We start from the raw sequence: 18,064 nt of genomic DNA on the forward strand, positions 1-18,064 counted from the left end.
TTGCTACCAGAAAACAACCCCATGTCCCTTCTTATACAAGACACATTTTGCTGTCAAATTTTCTTTGTATCATCGCCAGAAAAAGAAACCACCTCTATGTTCTCGCATAACAATACGGCCATGCAAAGACAGATAGAAATCAACATGAGACTATGCCGTTGAAAAAGTACAGAAAGCGGACTCATTCACGAGAAACCATGATCACTTGTTTCCCAACATTGTGGCCAGAGAACAGCCCCACAAGAGCAGCTGGACTGTTCTCGAGCCCTTTGGCAATGTCTTCCACATACACAATCTTCCCCTCTTTGATCTGAGGCAACACTGTCTCCAGGAACTTCGGGTAGAGATGATAATAATCGGACACTACAAAACCTTCCATTCGAACCTGCTTCAGGATAAGGTTCATCAAGTTGCATACGCCTTCAGGCTGCTCGAGGTTGTACTGTGAGATCATTCCACATGCTGCTATTCGGCCATGAAGTTTCATGTTGAGCAGCACTGCATCAAGCATCTTTCCGCCCACATTTTCGAAGTAGATATCAATCCCCTTAGGGAAGTATCTAAACATTTATGACAGAAAAAGTCAACTCAAGTCAGCTTCAGGAACAGGTACATATTTTAAATCTCGTACATCAGTCATTTATTTGCTCAATCATCCTTAACATATAACCTTTTCAGTGTTGCATCCAGATCCAGTTCCTCCTTATAGTTGAAAGCATCATCAAAACCAAACTTGTTCTTCAGCAAATCAACCTTGTTGGCAAAAATAACAGCATGAGAGAGCTTTAAATAAGATGAAACTCGGAAGAGACTAATAAGACTGTACTTCTAACATTTATGTTTAGTGAAATGATGAGGGCATATATTCCAAACTGCATTACTCTGTTGAGCATTCTCAATTTGATAAATACAACATCATCATACCTCAAGTGCTTCTTTAAGATCTAACTCTATATATATATGTGCTAGATGCTTGGTTAAGCCAATAAGTTTTATAAGAACATGAACATGCTCTCTATTTCAAACACTTGTCCAGTCACTCTAGTATTAAACAAAAGTGAAAATTGGAGATGCCAAATATGTTTGGCAAACCATTGATATGTGGGCAATTGTGTTCTTTCTTTGACACGAGATATGGAGGGGGCAGTGTACTCATGCTTAAACAACTACTGTACAAGGAAACACTAGACAAATGTGACATAATTACCTTCTCTTTGCTACCGGCGCTCCCAACAACATAACAGCCCATCAACTTTGCAAACTGGCCAACAAGCTGACCAACAGCTCCTGATGCCGCTGATATGAAAACAGTCTCTCCTTTCTTAGGAGAGCATACCTTGAAAAACCCAACATAAGCTGTCATGCCTGGCATACCTGCAAAGTTTAAATTTGAAGAAATTAGAAGAGTCGCGAGATTTGCTGAAGCATAAGTAGTGTTATGCTTTGGCAAAATCTCAAATGATCTGATTAATTGCCCAAAGGTGAAGCCCGTGAGAAATGTATAGACTTCTCTAGCAAAGCTACTATTTCATTGAGACAATCGATTTACACAGTTCTTTCAATGCGTAAAGATAGCTTTGCAGGCTCTATCATTAAGAATATTCAACAAGGGCATATGGTGCATCAACAAGGAAGATCCCTACAAGTAAAATACAAAGATTGCACACTCTTTTCTTCCGTAACCGGAGGCTATCCATATTTGAGAATAATACAGGACAAAGTAGAATGAAGTATGTTAACAATCTGATTCCCCTTATTCTTTAACATTGAAAGAGATATTGCACTAGATGATTAAAGAGCATACCCAAAAGACCGGTATAATAAGACAGAGGAACATCAGTGTGTTCAATTTTAAAGCAAGTCTCTGGCGCAGTAATTAGACTACACTCCTCCCATCCAGTGATGCCCCAAATCAAGTCGCCCTTCTTGAAGTTTGGATGACCAGATTCCAAAACTCTAGCTACTCCATATCCAATAATAGGCTGCATCAATGTTTTACATACTTCAGAATACAAGTGGAAACACATTTAGAAACGGAAATAGACATTGAACTTACAAGAAGGAAAGATTGGAAATAAAGATAATTTGATAATCAAACATGTTGCAATCACCAGAAACCCTTTCATTTTAAAAGTTTGCAACTCCAGTCACATTGAACTGAGGTAACTCAAAATGCAGCTCCCTAAACACTTAATATAACTTCTAACAAACCTAGAAGAAGAGGAAGATAATTTAACATTGCAGCAGGAATAGAAGTGAAATTCACAGTAATACATTAGAATCCTAAGCAATATGCTAAAGGATGCAAACAAAACTCTGCTTATTCCAGAGTCATGTTTATTTTATGTTCCATTAAATACATATCATTGTTCTATTTCATGCGCAAGCTTTCTGTCACCATTCATCATGCTTACACATGAATGGGACTGATAAAGCATCGTTGGTTAGCACCTTGATTTATGCGGACTGTGTAAATGTTTGACATGTAAAATTCTATGACAAATAGCGAAAGCGAGGTTCTTTCCTCTTTCAACACACTAGGCTTTTCGATACATCTTCCATTCTTATAACCATCTCTACACTTCCAAAGGCACCACCAATTGGGTCACACTTGCAGAGCTCAAAAAGATTGAACCTTGATAGGAAAAAAATGAACAGAAATATAGCTTATTTTATGCAACACCTCTACACTAGTCGACATAATCACCAGCAGAGACACCACAACATTCTCCTGAAACAAAATAATAAATCCCCAGAACAAAGTGGTAAAAAAAAAGGACAAAAATATCGTACTCAAGAAAAACCCACAACATCCGACATTCGGAGCTTATTTTATGCAACACCTCCCCCAGTTTCGACGACGAGGAACATCAGTCGACGCCGAGTTGATGACCCATATTTTCTTTCGATGAGAATCTGAAACGAAAAGACTTCGACGTGCTTACCGAACCAGGATGGAAGGATTCGCGGTAACTGGGGACATCGAGCTTCCTCATGCGAATCCTCATGTAAGGATCGCAGGACAGGTAGAGATTCCTCACGAGGACGCCGTTGGAGCCCTCCGGGACTCGCAACTCCAGGACCGACTCGCGCACCTCCATGTCCGTCTCCTCGGGGGAGCCGCTCACGTAGTCCCGGAATATCACCTGCTTGTTCCTCACCACCTCGCCACTCCTACTCGCCATCGCTCTTCGCTGCTCTTTTCGACTGCCAGAAGAGACAAAGAAGATGAGCACGTGTGGAGTGCGGATGCGGGTCGATGACGCGGGACGAGGCCTTTTCTGCCTTGAATGACAGAAAGACAGACGACCCTTTTGATCTGCTGCATCGTGGGCAAGGGGGAAAAGTTGACGGGCGACTATGGCGATGCGTGGAGAAGACGACGACGTTTCGGTGTATTTCCAGAGCGGTCCGATGTTAACAATGCCGCTTTTCTCATTTCTAAAAACTTAAACTCACACTTAATTTGATTTTTTTTTATTTGATATTAAACGTGGACATGTTTAATCGGGAAAGTAAATAAAGTCTAAAAAGATTTTAATTTGAAACTTCCAACTTTGAAATTATATGAGATTTAGTGAGATCACTATTAATTACTGACCAAAAAAAAAAAAGAACACTATTATTAAATAAATGCATGATTTAATATTTAATTAATTCAATAAACACTCATAACCATAAAGTAGACTTTTGCTTAATGATTCATGTCCCGAAAAAATGGGAATGATTTTTTTTTTCTTTTTGTTTTCTTTTTTGGTATTGGCAATGATTAAGAAGACAAGAAGGACAAAAGTCACACGCCAATGGTGGTTAGAGTTCTTCATCCTCCCCGTAGGAGTAAGCCTTTCAAGTTCTTTGAATTTTGGGAGAAGCACCCGGATTTCAAATCCTTAGTGCAGGATGTGTGGAGTACTTCGGTAACTGGGGTACCCATGTATAAGTTAGTCTCCAAACTCAAGATGTTGAAGGCTCGCCTAAAGCTCTTAAACAAGGAAGCCGTTTTGGAGGTCTCTCTAAGAACGGCGGAGGCAAGGCAGGCCTTAAGTGCCATTCAATCTGATCTTCAAGATGACCCGGCAAACTTGGATCTTACTAAAAGGGAGAGGAGTTGTCGCCGGGCTTTTGTTGAATTAAGAAGCCATGAAGAGTCTTTTTATAGACAAAAATCGAGAATCATATGGCTAAAAGAAGGGGATAGGAATTCTAAGTTCTTCCATCACTCCGTGAAAAGGAGACAGCTCGCCAATAGGATTCTCTCTCGTCGAGACCCTCGGGGATGGTAATAACCGATCCGGTGGTACCTCGTGTGTTCATCGGGTTCTTCTCTTCTCTCGCTATCCCCTCATAAGGCCTTATCCAAGCCATCTAGTGAGGAGGTCAAGCGTGTCATTCGCCGTCCGCTGGACCCTGACCAGATTCGTATCCTGAGCGAGCCGGTTTCGGATGAGGTAATCAAATCCACCTTATTCTCCCTTGCCAAAGGCAAAGCTCCGGGACCGGATGGTTTTTCGGTGGAATTCTTCAAATCCAATTGGGAGATTGTTGGACCTTCGGTGTTGCTGGCGGTCCATGATTTCTTCCAATCTGGTCGGCTCTTAAAAGAGGTAAACGCTACAATTATTGCTCTAGTCCCTAAAGTCCCAAATGCTGGTGCTGTCTCTGACTACATACCGATTGCATGTTGTAATACTATCTACAAAGTGATTACGAAAATCTTGGCTAACCGGATAGCGTTGGTTTTGAATGATCTCATTAGTCAATCTCAAAATGCATTCGTCAAAGGTAGGAGGATTAGAGATAATATCCTCCTTGCCCAAGAATTGTTTGCAGGGTTCCACCTTCAACCATATCTACCCAAGTGTGCGGTGAAAGTTGATTTTCATAAGGCCTATGACTCTATTGATTGGGATTTTTAGAATCTGTTCTTGTGGCCTTTCAATTCCTCGCTAGTTTTGTTGAGCTAGTCATGGCATGTGTTCGGACACCAAGATTTTCCATATCCATTAACGGTGATCTTCATGGTTTCTTTCTGGGAGGGCGAGGCCTCAGGCAAGGGGATCCTATGTCCCCTTACCTGTTCACATTAATAATGGAAGTGTTTTTGGGCATTTTGGCATCTCGCACAGCTAATCGACAGTTCAAGTATTATTGGAGATATAAGCCCGTCCAACTCTCACTTGTTCTTCGCTGACGACGTATTCCTCTTCTGTCAGGCGGACTGGCCTTCGGTGTCTATGCTTAAGAGAGGACTCGACATCTTCTCTTCTGGAGCGGTCTCGTCCCCAACAAAAATAAGAGTGAGATTTTCATCTTAGGAGGCGGCCGCATTGAATGCAATCCTTTGGGCGTTTGGATTTCGGGAGGGGAAGCTTCCTGTTCGGTATTTGGGGGTTCCAATTATCTCTTCCAGACTAAGTAAAGCGGACTGCATTGCATTGACGGATCGCATTATGGCTAGGATCCAATCTTGGGCGCATCGTTTTTGTCATTTGCGGGGATGTTGCAGCTTATTCGTTTCTTCTTCATTCGATCCAATCTTTCCGGGCGAGTGTCTTTACTCTCCCCGCCTCGGTTCTTTCAAACATTGAACGAATTATGAGACAATTTCTATGGAAAGGCATGACCCTGGGCCGAGGGGGAGCCAAGGTCGTGTGGGAGGATGTGTGCCACCCTAAAGCGGAAGGCGGTCTTGGCATTCAGAACCTGAGAGACTGCAACAAGGCTTCGATTGTAAAGTTCATATGGATTCTCTTTTCGATAGGGAATCGCCGTGGTGTCAGTGGATCCACTCTATCTTTTTAGCCAAGAGAAATTTCCGGATCGCTTCCCAACCGAGGACTTGTTCTTGGTCGTGGAAGAAAATTCTCCAGCTTAGAAGGTATTTCCGAACTTCTTTTCGGTGGAACATTGGAAACGGCTTGGCTGTTTCTTGATGGCATGACTACTGGTTGTCTTGTGGCCCTCTGGATGGGTTCGTGCCTCCTTCCTTCAGGGAAAGGCTCCTTATTCCCGATCATGCGGTGGTAGCTGATCTTTTTACCCCGATGGGTCTCATATTCAGGGAGTTGTTGTCGAGATGGGGCCTTGCTATTCCGTCTTTGACTGCTGGAAGCGACAGATTTATTTGGTGCGGTCATCCGTCAGGTTCTTTTTCAGTTGCATCTGCATGGGATTCTATCAGATCGAAGAAACCTCGGGTCAGCTGGGCTCCTCTCATTTGGGACAATGCTGTAGCCCCTCGTTTCCAGTTCATCTTATGGCTCATAGTCAGGAATCGGCTTCCCACACAAGTCATGCTTCTATCCCATGGACGTATTGACTTTAATGTGTGTGCTTTTTGTAGCGAGTCCCAGATTCTATAGACCACCTTTTCTTCGGGTGTCGCACCTCGGCTTCACTGGCCTTCTTTTGGGCCACCAGGTGCAACCTCCCCTGGAGGAACAGGTGCTGGAATGAAGTGCTTCCCTGGGCCATGAAATTCCTCTCCGGAAATGACTTCTAACACAGGATTGCACGGTTCTCCTTTGGTGCTTTGTGCCACCTCATATGGAAGAAAAGGAATGCAATCATTTTCAAGGGTGAATCATGCGTGGTGGCCGCTCTCAAAAACCATTTGCTGATGGTGGTTAGGGACAAAGCCCTTACCTTCAAGGATGTTGCCCCTTCTCCGAGGAACAAAAGGCTTCAAAGTGGGTGGGGCTTTGACCCCGTGATTTTCTCGAGCTCTCCGGATCCTCCTTAGGTTGTGTCTGCAGTTGTTCACATTTCCGCTCTTCGCCTTTCCTTGTTAGAGGGTGTGAGGGTCGGTGGTCTTGCCTGAGGGTGGGTTGTTCGGTTTGTTGTGTGGGTTCTTCCTTGTGGGCTTATTTGCCTTGTGGTTTTACATCGGATCCCCTCCACTTTTGCTTCTTCGCGAGAGTGTAGGTTTTGGACCCGTTCTTTTGTACGTTTGTCCATTCCCTTAATACTATTATTACCTTCACCAAAAAAAAGAAGAAGGACAAAGGTCAAAGTGAAAGATTCATGCGGAAAATGAAAAGGATTGGAGACTAGCGATGTGTGGGGAAGTGGGGTGATCAATAGGGTCAGAGAGATTGGTCTTCCCCAACGTTTACGAAGTAGATATCGATCCTGTCGGGGAATATCTAAAGACGAAACAACGAAAAGCCGTAAATTAGTCTTAACAAATACACATCGTGTATCATTCAGGAACACATCAATATTTTTTTTGGTTGAAAAGGTATCATTTAACTCATATGCAAAGGTGGTTATTTTTGGTGCTGCAACCTAAGGGAGTACGAAATCAACCGCCCAAATTGGAAACCGGCCGGAGTGGACCTAATAGGTTGATTGAGTCCTATTTTTGGGAGTGTCGCTACGGTTCCTAATTTCTAAAAGTGGAACGGGTGTCTAGACATTCCGGTTTCTAGGAGTTTCGATATGCTTCCTGATTCCTAAAAGTGGAATCAATGTCCGAGCGGTCCGATTCCTAATTTCAAGGGAGAACCGGACCAAATTGACTATATATATTAAAAAATAAAAGTGACCAGCTTTTTTTATTATTATTAATTCTTCATAATATAAGACATTAAGTAGTGGGAAAAAAATGACTGGTTCCAATGTGAAACTGGGGACAAGATTGGATTAAAAACCGACCACCCCTACTGTAATCGAGCTCCGCTTCTCCTTTGTAGTTGAAAGCTTTTTCGAACCCAAATTTGTCCCAGAGCAAATCAACCTGTTTCGCATAATGCAATTGCAGAGAAAAATCTAAACGGAATTTGATCAAAGAGAACGGCTAACAAGATTGCATGGTAGGACTCGCGTTAAGGTGTGCACATGAATTGCCTTCTCTTGGCCACCGGCACTGCCTACCACGTAATGAGCGAGCAATTTCGCAAACTGGCCCGACGAGCAGACCGACTGCTCCCGCAGCTGCTGATATGTAAACAGACTCTCCTTTCTTAGGAGAGCACAGCTCGAAAAAGCCGACATAAGCCGACAAAGCCGGCATGCTTGCGACATAGATCAAATTTGGAAATCACACGACAAGCAAAACGACGGTCGAGAAAACGAGTCAGAGGACCAATATGCGAGGAAAAATCTTAGATGGTTTTAATCATAAGCTAGCATTGAGAGCCAAACCACATGATCGGAGCAATAACATACCAAGAATGCCATTGAAGTAAGAAGAATAATGTCGGTGTGCTCGATCTTGAAGGAAGTCTCCGATGAGGCAATTAAAGCTGTACTCCTCCCATCCGGTGATCCCCCAAACCAGGTCACGTTTCTTGAACTTTGGATTCGCGGAGTCCACAACTCTGGCCACTCCAAATCCAGTGATTGCGGCATTCAACGGTTCAAATACGACTTCAGAACCAATTGAAGCGCCAACAAACAATTGCGATCATCGCTAACGACGCTTAGCTACAACACAGAACATCACTGATTTGTACTTACCGAGCCGGTGCAGCAAATGGTGTCCACGCTCTGGGTTCCCAAGAGTGGTGCAAGTTCTTCACCCGCATGGCGCCTGATGAACCGTCCTCGACCTTCAACTTCGCCGAGCCATCTCTCACTTCCATGTCTGCCTCCCTCGGGAAACCTCGCCCATGCTCTCTCAACGTCGTCTGCCTGTTCCTCACAATCTCTTCACACGAAGCTGTGCTGTTCCTTTCCATTATATCTCTCTATCGTAATCTCGTTTTTGGCCTTGGATCTTGTTTACCTTTCCTGCATGTATTTCTAGGGATGATGAAGCATGCACAAGTTTACGCCTTACGGTTGATTAACAATGGAGCTGGGACTGTGGAAGTTTCATCACAGTTCTCATTGGAATCATTTGTGTGAAGTCTAACATTAGTAGTTCACAAAAAATAACCCAAGAATATAGTTTTTTAACAGCTAAAAGACTAGTTTACCCAATAATTAATTTTCGGAGGCAGAATTATATTGGTTCATGCCCAAAAACAATGCCCAAAAACAAGGATTTCTTTTCATGCCGATAAATTTAAATTGATGTTGAAAAAACGCTGTAGGTATAAAAAATTACGAGCTACTTTTTTCCAATTAAACTAGATAAACTGTGGATAACTTTTCTCATAGTTTTCAAATTTGGGCTCTAGTGCTAATTTACCAACCTTTAGTCACATAACTTATTAATGTCTAACTTTTATAAAGAAGTTTACATATGCAAAGTAAAGTGTCTTATCAACTTTTGTCAAATTAAGCTACCAACAATTTGAAGGTAGGTAATGATAACATATTTTTCACCAATTTGGTACTTAAGTGATCGTTTGGAAAATGCCAAATAATAAAGTGAGCGCAATATGAAAATTATCATACTTTTAATGCCTTTTTCCAGTAATATTCCAAATAAGAGCGTGAAGTGCCATTATTCTTTCAAATAACAGCATTTAGTTGACCTTATTTCAAGAAAAGATTTAAAGTGGGCAAATTGTGTCAAATAAAAGCCTATGGCTGGTCGGTGACTATTCTATCCATTGGAAAAACGGATATTTTAGTCAAAAAATGTAACTAGTATTTTTTTAAACTTATTTTTGATTTTTTTTTTTCATTTTTCTTTTCTTTTTTCTTTTTTCCTCTTCCCTTCCTTAGCCATCACCATCGATGGTCGGTGGAGGTCACCTGCCTCAAGCAAGGGCCACCCTTGTCGACATCGAACATTCCTAGCTGAATTCGATGAGGTCAAGGGTTGCCCTCATCAACATTGGGCTAAGGTCACCTCACTTGGGCTTGGTGGGTAAGGGTGACCCTCGCCTGATGCCAGCAAGGGTTGACCTTACCATCTTGGGTGAAGGCGACCCTTGCCCGACGCCAATGAGGGTAGTCCTCACCTAAGTTTGGCGACCTCTACCATGGCCGACAAATGGTAGGAAATAAAGAAAAAAAAGTCAAGTAAAAGAAAAAAAGAAAAGATAAATTAAAAGTAAAAGATACTAATGCCCTTTGGTATGAAAGATTAGACTTTTTTTGTAAAACTAATATGGCCACTTCAAACCTTTATTTGGAAAAAAAGTTCCACTTTAGGTTGCCATTTAAAACAAGGTCTACGTCAGGGGCTTATTTGAGAAAATGAGAATATTTCAGGCCCTTATTTGGAATTTTCACATCTTTTTCCCCTACTAATTATCCATTCCATCTCATTCATATTTCATCTGTATTATTAATTAACACTTATAAATGCTCCAAAAGGGAAAGAAACATTCTATAAGAATTCAGACAATGGCAATTAAATATATTTCACTTAATCTGATTTACCCATCTAAAAAAGAAAACCTAATCTGGCCATTCCATATTTGAATTAAGGTAATGACAAAACATTCCTTTACAAAATCCCTTCTAGTTGGCATAAAACAGGCAAGTTCTTCATTCACGTTTTGTATCAAATAAATCACACTTTTGTTTGCTTTAAATAGGACAAGCAATAGGGTCATTATCAAATCAAAAGTAGATCAAAATGACTTATTCATCGACTAGATTCCTTGTATTTTTTACCATCTTCCTCGTTTCGCTTCAATGCGGTTGTGGAGCGCTATTCAAGCGGAAGCGGGTGTATGTTCAGATGACCAACAGGGTACCAGGACAAGTGAACCTCACAATTCACTGCAAATCAGGAGATGAGGATCTAGGCTCCCATGTGCTCGCCCCAGAAGGCCATTGGGGATTTCAGTTCCGACCCAACTTTTGGAAAACAACATTGTACTTCTGTAGCTTTCAGTGGCCGGGAAATTTTCACTATTTCGATATTTATAAAAAAGCTAAGAGTCGCCCCGGTTGTCACGACTGTTTTTGGAACGTAGGACCCGATGGTCCATGTTTGTTCGATTACGATACCAAGGGGTACGGTTATTGTGAACCTTGGAATCCTCCGGTCCCATCCCTGACCAGAAAACCCGTGTTGTAATCATATGAGGTGCTTGGTGGTGTGCACTTTGATGAATCAATAATAAATCTCATGATGTTGTTCCTTTTTATTTCTTTTACTAGATTCCACGTGATTATCGAGTAATGAATTTACTTTGTATCTCTCCTTCATCAAATTATTATTTAAAAAAGTATACTTGCTAGTGCTACCTTCAAGAGGTAGCGAACCCCTTTAACCATAATAAATTAAAACTCAAGATGACATACAAATTACATATCTAGATTCGTGCCAAGTCCTCCAACCCAAAAGCCCCTGCAGACCTTGCTATTTTCAAGCCTACAATCGTATTTTGATATTTATTGATGCCTAAATCTTCATCAACAAGCACAATATGTCAAAACCTTGAGATTCGAATTCCTGATCATGACATGGCCTGGATCTTGACAGTAAAAAGTCTTTCAAGTGTCAATCCATTTAATGTGTACTTAGATGTCATTTTCTAAATGAGTTAGAGATTGACTTTTATGTTGACTATTTTTTTTATCAAATCTAAAAAGTCAATTCTTGGTCATCACTTTGTAAAATTTGTGAAAATTGTAAAAATGCAATAACTCTTTCCTTACAAGCATAGTTCGACTTTTGAATTTTTCAGTTTTGATAGAAACGATCAAGAGTCAACTTTTCGATCAAATAAAATACTTTAACCCTTCATAAAAAAAAACTCCCAAATTCATTAATTTAATTTCTGTTTTAGAAATTTGATTCAAAGACTGCAGCAATTCAACATTTCAAGGTGGCCATGTTCAAGCATAAATTTTCGGATGTGATTAACCTTTCATAACAAATTAAATTCGTACAATTTAAATCCGATTAGGCCAAATTAATTCAATTTCAACATCTATTTTGGCATAATCAAGTCAATTTGGGTCTCAGCAAGTTCAAAAACCCCTTTAGAAAGAAAATGACATATTGCGATACACAACATAGGGTATGCAGGTAATAAGAACTTAAACAACCGGAACGCATTCACTTTCATATAACCAACAACCGCGGGGGTCTTGATTATAAGACTAAATCATTATGACACGTCCCATTCCATGCCACATAATTCCGTCCCATAATCCGACACATCAACCACACTCAACATGCATTCCAATTGTTATTCTAGCCTACTCGTTCGGCTATCTCTTGGCATATAGCCGTGCATCGCCTCCCCCATGGAGCGCGGCTTCATCGGTGCGTCGACGGCATTCCCGAAGGAGCATCGTCTCCCCCTTGGAGCACGGCTTCGTCTTTACGTCGACGGCATTCCCGAAGGAGCATCGATCCAGGTCGGCCCGGCCTCTCTTCGATCGGCACCACGTCACTCTCTTGACGGCATTTCTAGAAGAACAAAGGTCCGCCGGCCTAGCCACTCTGCGACCCGAGCCACGTCACTCTCTCGACGGCATTTCTAGCGAATAAGGATCCGGTCGGCCTAGCCACCATCACGACCCGAGCCTTTCAACTAGCACACGACAATTCGATACCAACCTTGGAGTACTTTACATTTCACTCATAATCCAATTACGATATTAACCATTAACAAACCAATTTCAATGCACAACTCGACACTTGGGATTTTCTAAACAAAAATCCATCCTTTTCACAATCAACAATCAATTTGCATTATCCAATCATCAAATTCATAATCTGAATACACAGCAGCGATCAGCACGAAATTTTGAGAATTTAGGGTCCCAAAACAATTTTCAGAATTTATTAAATAATTAAATTTATTCCGAAAATCAATTAAATAATAATATCCATATTTTTCACGATCCACACTTAATTTATAAAATCCAGTCGTCAATTTCAAAATCTGACTACACAGCACCGACCGGCACGAAATTCTGAGAATTTAAAGTCTCGACAAAATTTTCGGAATTTAATAAATAATTTAATTTATTCCGAAAATAATTAAATAATAATATTTTAATAATTTCGAATAATAATATATTATTAAATTATTAAATAATTTCGAGATATTTAAATAAATCAAAAGTAAATTTCTTTATGTCACATTAATGTTTATATTAATATAAACACCCACTTAACTTTAAATTAAACACAATTTAAGTTAATCAAGCACATTAATATAATCTACACTTAAATAAATTAAACTAACCACCTAATAACACTTAACATAAACTAAACACACCTAAAGCATCATTAACCCTCTAAGCCTAATGGGTCAAATCAATTTTCCAACTCTCTGTTTCTTTCTGCGAAGGAGGGCAGATCTGGCCAAGGTCTATAGAACAATTGGCTCATGGCGGCGGGACGAGCCGAGGAACCCACGAACCGAGACGAGACGCAAGTTGAGTGGCGACGGGCGGAGGCGTGCGGCTGCTCCGACGGTGCTGCTTTGCGTCCATCCTAGATCTGGGATCTCGAAACGAAGATGGAGAGAGAGGGCGACGGTGGCGCGGCTAACGGCGAGCGGGTGGAGGGGCGGCTAAGGGTGTGCGGCGGCCATGGCTGCTCGGTTCCTTCCTCCATTTTCTGGTCTTCGCACAGCAGAGGTGGAGAGGCAAAACCGACGGGAGAGGGAGGAAGAAGAGAGGGACGAGAGAGAAGAAGGATGGGACCATTCCTTTTCTTTTTCCTTTTTCTTTAATCCAACAAATTGGCCCACCACATGACCTCATCACACTCCACTCACCCAATCCCCCACAACCTTTTCCAATGGGTTCACTTGCAATTTCCGCCGGGTCCAATTCTTTGAACAACAACTTCTTCAATTCCACTTGATTCTCTTCCAATTGAATCAAATTGAGTCCATCAAATAGTCCAATGTCAGTTTCAATTCCGATAATCACTTGACCAAAAACCCGGTCCAAAAGTTGAACCCCAAAAGCGTGCCTATTTGAGCCAAATTAGCCATACCTTGGCCCAGCAATGATCCTAAAATGATTTGTGACACACCCGGACTTCCAATTTCTGCTCAATTCGACACGATACTAGCCCCCTTTATCCCATATTTCCAAGATTGCTGGTATCGATAATTAGCAAAATGTCATGTCATGTCACCAATCTGTATGAGCTTCAATTAAGGCATCCATCCCCATCCAATCTTAACCAACTAAGATGTCATGTCACCCATCCATGTGCATTAACAAGAGACAATAAAATCATTTCTTAGCCATTAAGGGTTGAATTAGGGCCATTAAATCATGGATGAGGTGTGGGGTCAAGATTTGCTTTTAACTCAAGTTTCCCTCCAATTTTTCCCTCTCATCTTCTCTATTATTTCCCTATGGCTGAAATTCCTATTATGAGAAGCAATAACATACTTGCAATGAGAGATCTCTCTCTCTTGGCCATCCCTCTCTACCGCTGGTTCCTACACTTTGTTGGCCCTTCTCCAGCTTTTGTCTGCCATAATTATTGTGCAACAGTGATCCTAGGCCATTGCCTGAGCTGACCTTGATAAGTGTTTGTCTTGATCATTGCGTTCCTTGATTCCGACTGGTTTTCTTTATTCGTTCACCGATGAATCAAATAAAGGTAGGACTTCTATTTCAAGAACAATTTTGTTGGGATAACAATACAACCTAGAGAGGGGTGACTAGGTTGTTTTAGAAAATTTCGACAATTCTAGAAAAATTGCTAACCATTATGAAAATGGATTAAGCATATGTTTTATATACCGCGAGCCGGTTGTGTGTTAGAGCAAGTACAAGAAAGATGAAGAGAAGCACACAACGATACATAGTGGTATGACTTTACACAAAGCTTATGTTCAATGTCCATACTAACAGCCACAAATCAGGCTAGATTGCACTAATAATTTGCCAGACAAGTTACACTTAACAGCTACAAACCAGTCTAGATTGCACTAATAATCTACTAGATAAGTTACACTTAAAAAGCACCAATCTATCTTGATAGATTACACTATCAGGACATAGGTGCTGTTACCCCTCTTGAACGCTTGATCTGTCATATGATTACAATACGGCAAGACGTCTATAGTGGAAATATTAAGAGAGTACAACAATATCAGCTAAGAACACGACTTAAGGCAAATTTGGATTTATCTATTGCATGACTAACATTCGGTCTTCAAGATATTCTATTTATATAAGCATATCCAACCATCCCGTTGGAGATGTTCTAGAGAAGTAGATAGCCATTAAAAGTTCATTGGTGTTGTTGTCCTGAGTGGTACTACCCATACAATCATTTTTCCTGAATATTTGCTAGCGATCTCAAAACTGGTTCTACTGTTGTCCCATTGCTCGATACTGAGAAAAGCCTGTTTTCCAGTCCTCTGATGATTTTAGGTTCTACCGCAATGCATCTCCAATCGACAATGACTATATTTGATTTTTTTCATGAAACATTCTTGGATGTTATTTTGAGATCACTAATGACATGATATTTTCAGCATCGATATATACATCATTATCAGATAATCTTTAAGTCCTTTGGTGCTATTTATGAACATGATAGATTTGTGATCTTTTTTCCAACATGAATATAATTTCTGTCTTCAATATATTATCAAGAATATTTGCAAACCTCATAGTAAATATTATACCAATGATAGTTTTGGGATCATTAGATTGCCTTGAGATATTTCTCCAACAAATTTCATATGATCATCCTATGATACTAAGGTTGATTATACTTTAAAATGGAAGTGTTGTCTTCGGTTTGTAATTAACTCTATGTCAGGATGCAATGAAATTGATTATTTATAGTTGTTAGAACAAGTTCGGTTTCTAAAATTTAGAGCCAATTGCATGTTTATATTAATCCCGGATTATAATCTGTTGATAGCCGAATAGTTTAGGTTGAAATCTTAACGTCAATTTTGGTATCTGGTTGTTTATTTAACTCAAGCTCAATTGAAGTTTGCATGACCAAATTCTTCACTAAATTTGTGTGGCCGAGTGTCTAATAGTTTAGATTTGATGTTAATGTGAGTATTACCTTGCTCTATATCTGGTGCACGTTAGATGAATGTTGAATAGCAGTAAGTCGACATGAACGAGGTTGAATTTGTGAAGGTTTTTCTAGAAAAATTTGAGTCTTATATGACCTTTGTGTGCTTATCAATTTTTTGGGAAAAATCTGTTTAGAATTGGGAAAATTGTCTTCTAGATATTTGTAGTCAAGATCCTAATCTTTAAATTGATATAAAGTTCATCAAATTGTAACATCGTTTGGTCTGTCAAAAGTTCGTCCAAAATCACGAAGAAAGCGGGTGTTTTTTTTTTTTTTTGGGTCGAAAACAGCCATATATTAACCACGCATCGTAGAGTTTACATCAAGTTCATATAATACAAGATCTTGCAAGAAAAGGGGTATCCGAGAGACCCAATTCGGAGGAAGTAAAGTGGCCCGATGGGCCTTTGCAACAGAGTCCGCTAAAGCATTGGCTTCTCTATGACAAAGGTGAATCGCTTGGAGGTTAGGGCACCGGCTTCAAACTTAGGGTTTCGTCGAGGATAGGTCGAAGCTCCCACGGGCGTCCTTCGGGATCACGAACCGCATCCACGCATACCAAGCTGTCCGATTCCACAATGATCCGATCCATCTCGAGACCTCGCTGGAGAAGAAATTTGAGTGCGGAGTTAAAGGCAATGGCCTCGGCTTGCAGGGCGAGAGGAAGCACGAACGAGAGGAGGCGAATCCATCTATCAAATGGCCCGTTGAGTCCCTGCACACCCCAGTCACCGAAGCTGCGTCGGACGGCGAAAAGTAAGATGCATCAATGTTGATTTTTATGACTCCAGGATCTAGTGGGCGCCATCTGTGATTGAGAATATGCTGGTTTGAAACAGGGCACGATTTGGAGGAAGCTAAAATACGTCTGGAATGGGCCTCCGCGATCGCCAGCTGCACAACTCGTTCAGCGTCCGGCTGCTTTTGGCGGAATAGGAAATCATTACGGGCTTTCCATATGTGCCAGAGGATGGTCGCAACCGTAGCCAAATCCGGTAAGTCATTCTTACTGTCAACAAACTAGAGTAGCCAGCCCTCAATGCGGTGTACCTCAGTGGTAGAAATGTTGATAGCTAGATCTGGATGCATCCAAACATCGTAGGTCCAAGGACAGATTAAGAAAAGATGTTCTGGGGTTTCGGGTACATGATGATCACACAGATAACAAGTAGGCTCTGTCAAAATATGTCGCTTATATAAGTTTTCTCTAGTCGCTAATGCATTGCTACAGATAGACCAGAGAAATGACCTTATTTTGGGCATAGTTCGGATTTTCCAGATAGCATTCCATAATCTGCGGGGTGGCTGAAAAGAGGATGAGGCATGGTTAGAATTAGTGTTCTTTTGCTGGGCTCTGAGCTGATTGTAGCAATTTTTGACTGTGAAAAGACCATCCTGCCTTCCTCTCTATATTAGTTTATCCTTGGTGCAGTTAGGGCGAATAGTAATGGATAATATCTCCTCCACTCTTTGATTATCAAAATGCTGAGTTAAAAGAGAAGTATCCCATGAGTTTGAATCAGATAATATAAAACCAACAACCCAGACAGGTTTATCCTTAGGAGCAGGACCTCCAATAACACCACTAGGTAACCAGGGATCCTCACGAACTTTAATCTGAGTGCCATTACCAACAGACCATAAAACTTTATCAGCAATAGATTCCCGACCTAATAAGATGCTCGCCAACCCCAAAAGAGTCTAGAACCTTTAGCAAAGATGCCGTAAATCCTTGTCTTGAAAATATAAACCTTTGAGAAGCCTGCTATATAATGAATTTGGATTCTGGACTAGACGCCAAGCTTGTTTACCCAGGAGAGCTCTATTAAAAACCATAAGGTCACGAAATCCTAATCCCCCTTCATCTTTCCTCCTCTTAATGCACTCCCAGCTCTTCCAATGTATGCCTTTCTTGCTATAATCGGACTGCCACCAGAATTTAGCTACTTTTTGATCTATTGCTTTACAAATAGCTGCAGGGATTTTGAAAATTGACATGGCGTAGTGGGGTATAGCTTGCACAACAGATTTTATAAGGATCTCTTTGCCCCCTTTTGAAATAAGCTTTTCCTTCTAGCCTTCAAGTTTTGAATGCACTCTACCCATAAGCCAAGAAAACAGTTCCCTTTTAGATTTGCCCCAATCAAGGAATTCCTAGATATCTGCCTGTTTCATGTAATA

The 18,064-nt window shown here is 40.9% G+C and overlaps 1 protein-coding gene across 3 annotated transcripts; it reads right to left on the bottom strand.

Moving 5' to 3' along the window:
* Nucleotides 1–5,109, bottom strand: LOC104457207 (2-alkenal reductase (NADP(+)-dependent)). Of its 3 annotated transcripts, XM_039303033.1 has the most exons (6): nt 5,083–5,109; nt 2,946–3,164; nt 1,805–1,982; nt 1,208–1,374; nt 671–753; nt 1–560 (listed from the first exon to the last, which is right to left on the bottom strand). In XM_039303033.1, exons 1-6 carry the CDS (start codon nt 5,107–5,109, stop codon nt 182–184), a joined length of 1,053 nt encoding a protein of 350 aa, XP_039158967.1. In that variant the 3' UTR covers nt 1–181. The 3 variants fall into 3 exon arrangements, with proteins under 3 accessions (XP_039158967.1, XP_010070442.2, XP_039158973.1); XM_010072140.3 differs by lacking the exon at nt 5,083–5,109 and having other exon boundaries at nt 2,946–3,185; XM_039303039.1 differs by lacking the exon at nt 5,083–5,109 and having other exon boundaries at nt 1–485; nt 653–753; nt 2,946–3,185.
* Between the last annotated feature and the right edge of the window lie 12,955 nt (nt 5,110–18,064).

The sequence above is a fragment of the Eucalyptus grandis genome, chromosome 1 (genome assembly GCF_016545825.1).
Source record: "Eucalyptus grandis isolate ANBG69807.140 chromosome 1, ASM1654582v1, whole genome shotgun sequence".
Classification (NCBI taxonomy): Eukaryota; Viridiplantae; Streptophyta; class Magnoliopsida; order Myrtales; family Myrtaceae; genus Eucalyptus; species Eucalyptus grandis.

Coding starts and splice junctions, on each gene's coding strand:
- LOC104457207 (XM_039303033.1), bottom strand. CDS start 5,109: ATGCCCAAAAACACTTCCATTATTAAT. Junction 3,165..5,082: donor AAAACACTTCCATTATTAAT/GTGAACAGGTAA, acceptor AGGAGTGGCGAG/GTGGTGAGGAACAAGCAGGT. Junction 1,375..1,804: donor TTATTATACCGGTCTTTTGG/GTATGCTCTTTA, acceptor TAAACTTTGCAG/GTATGCCAGGCATGACAGCT.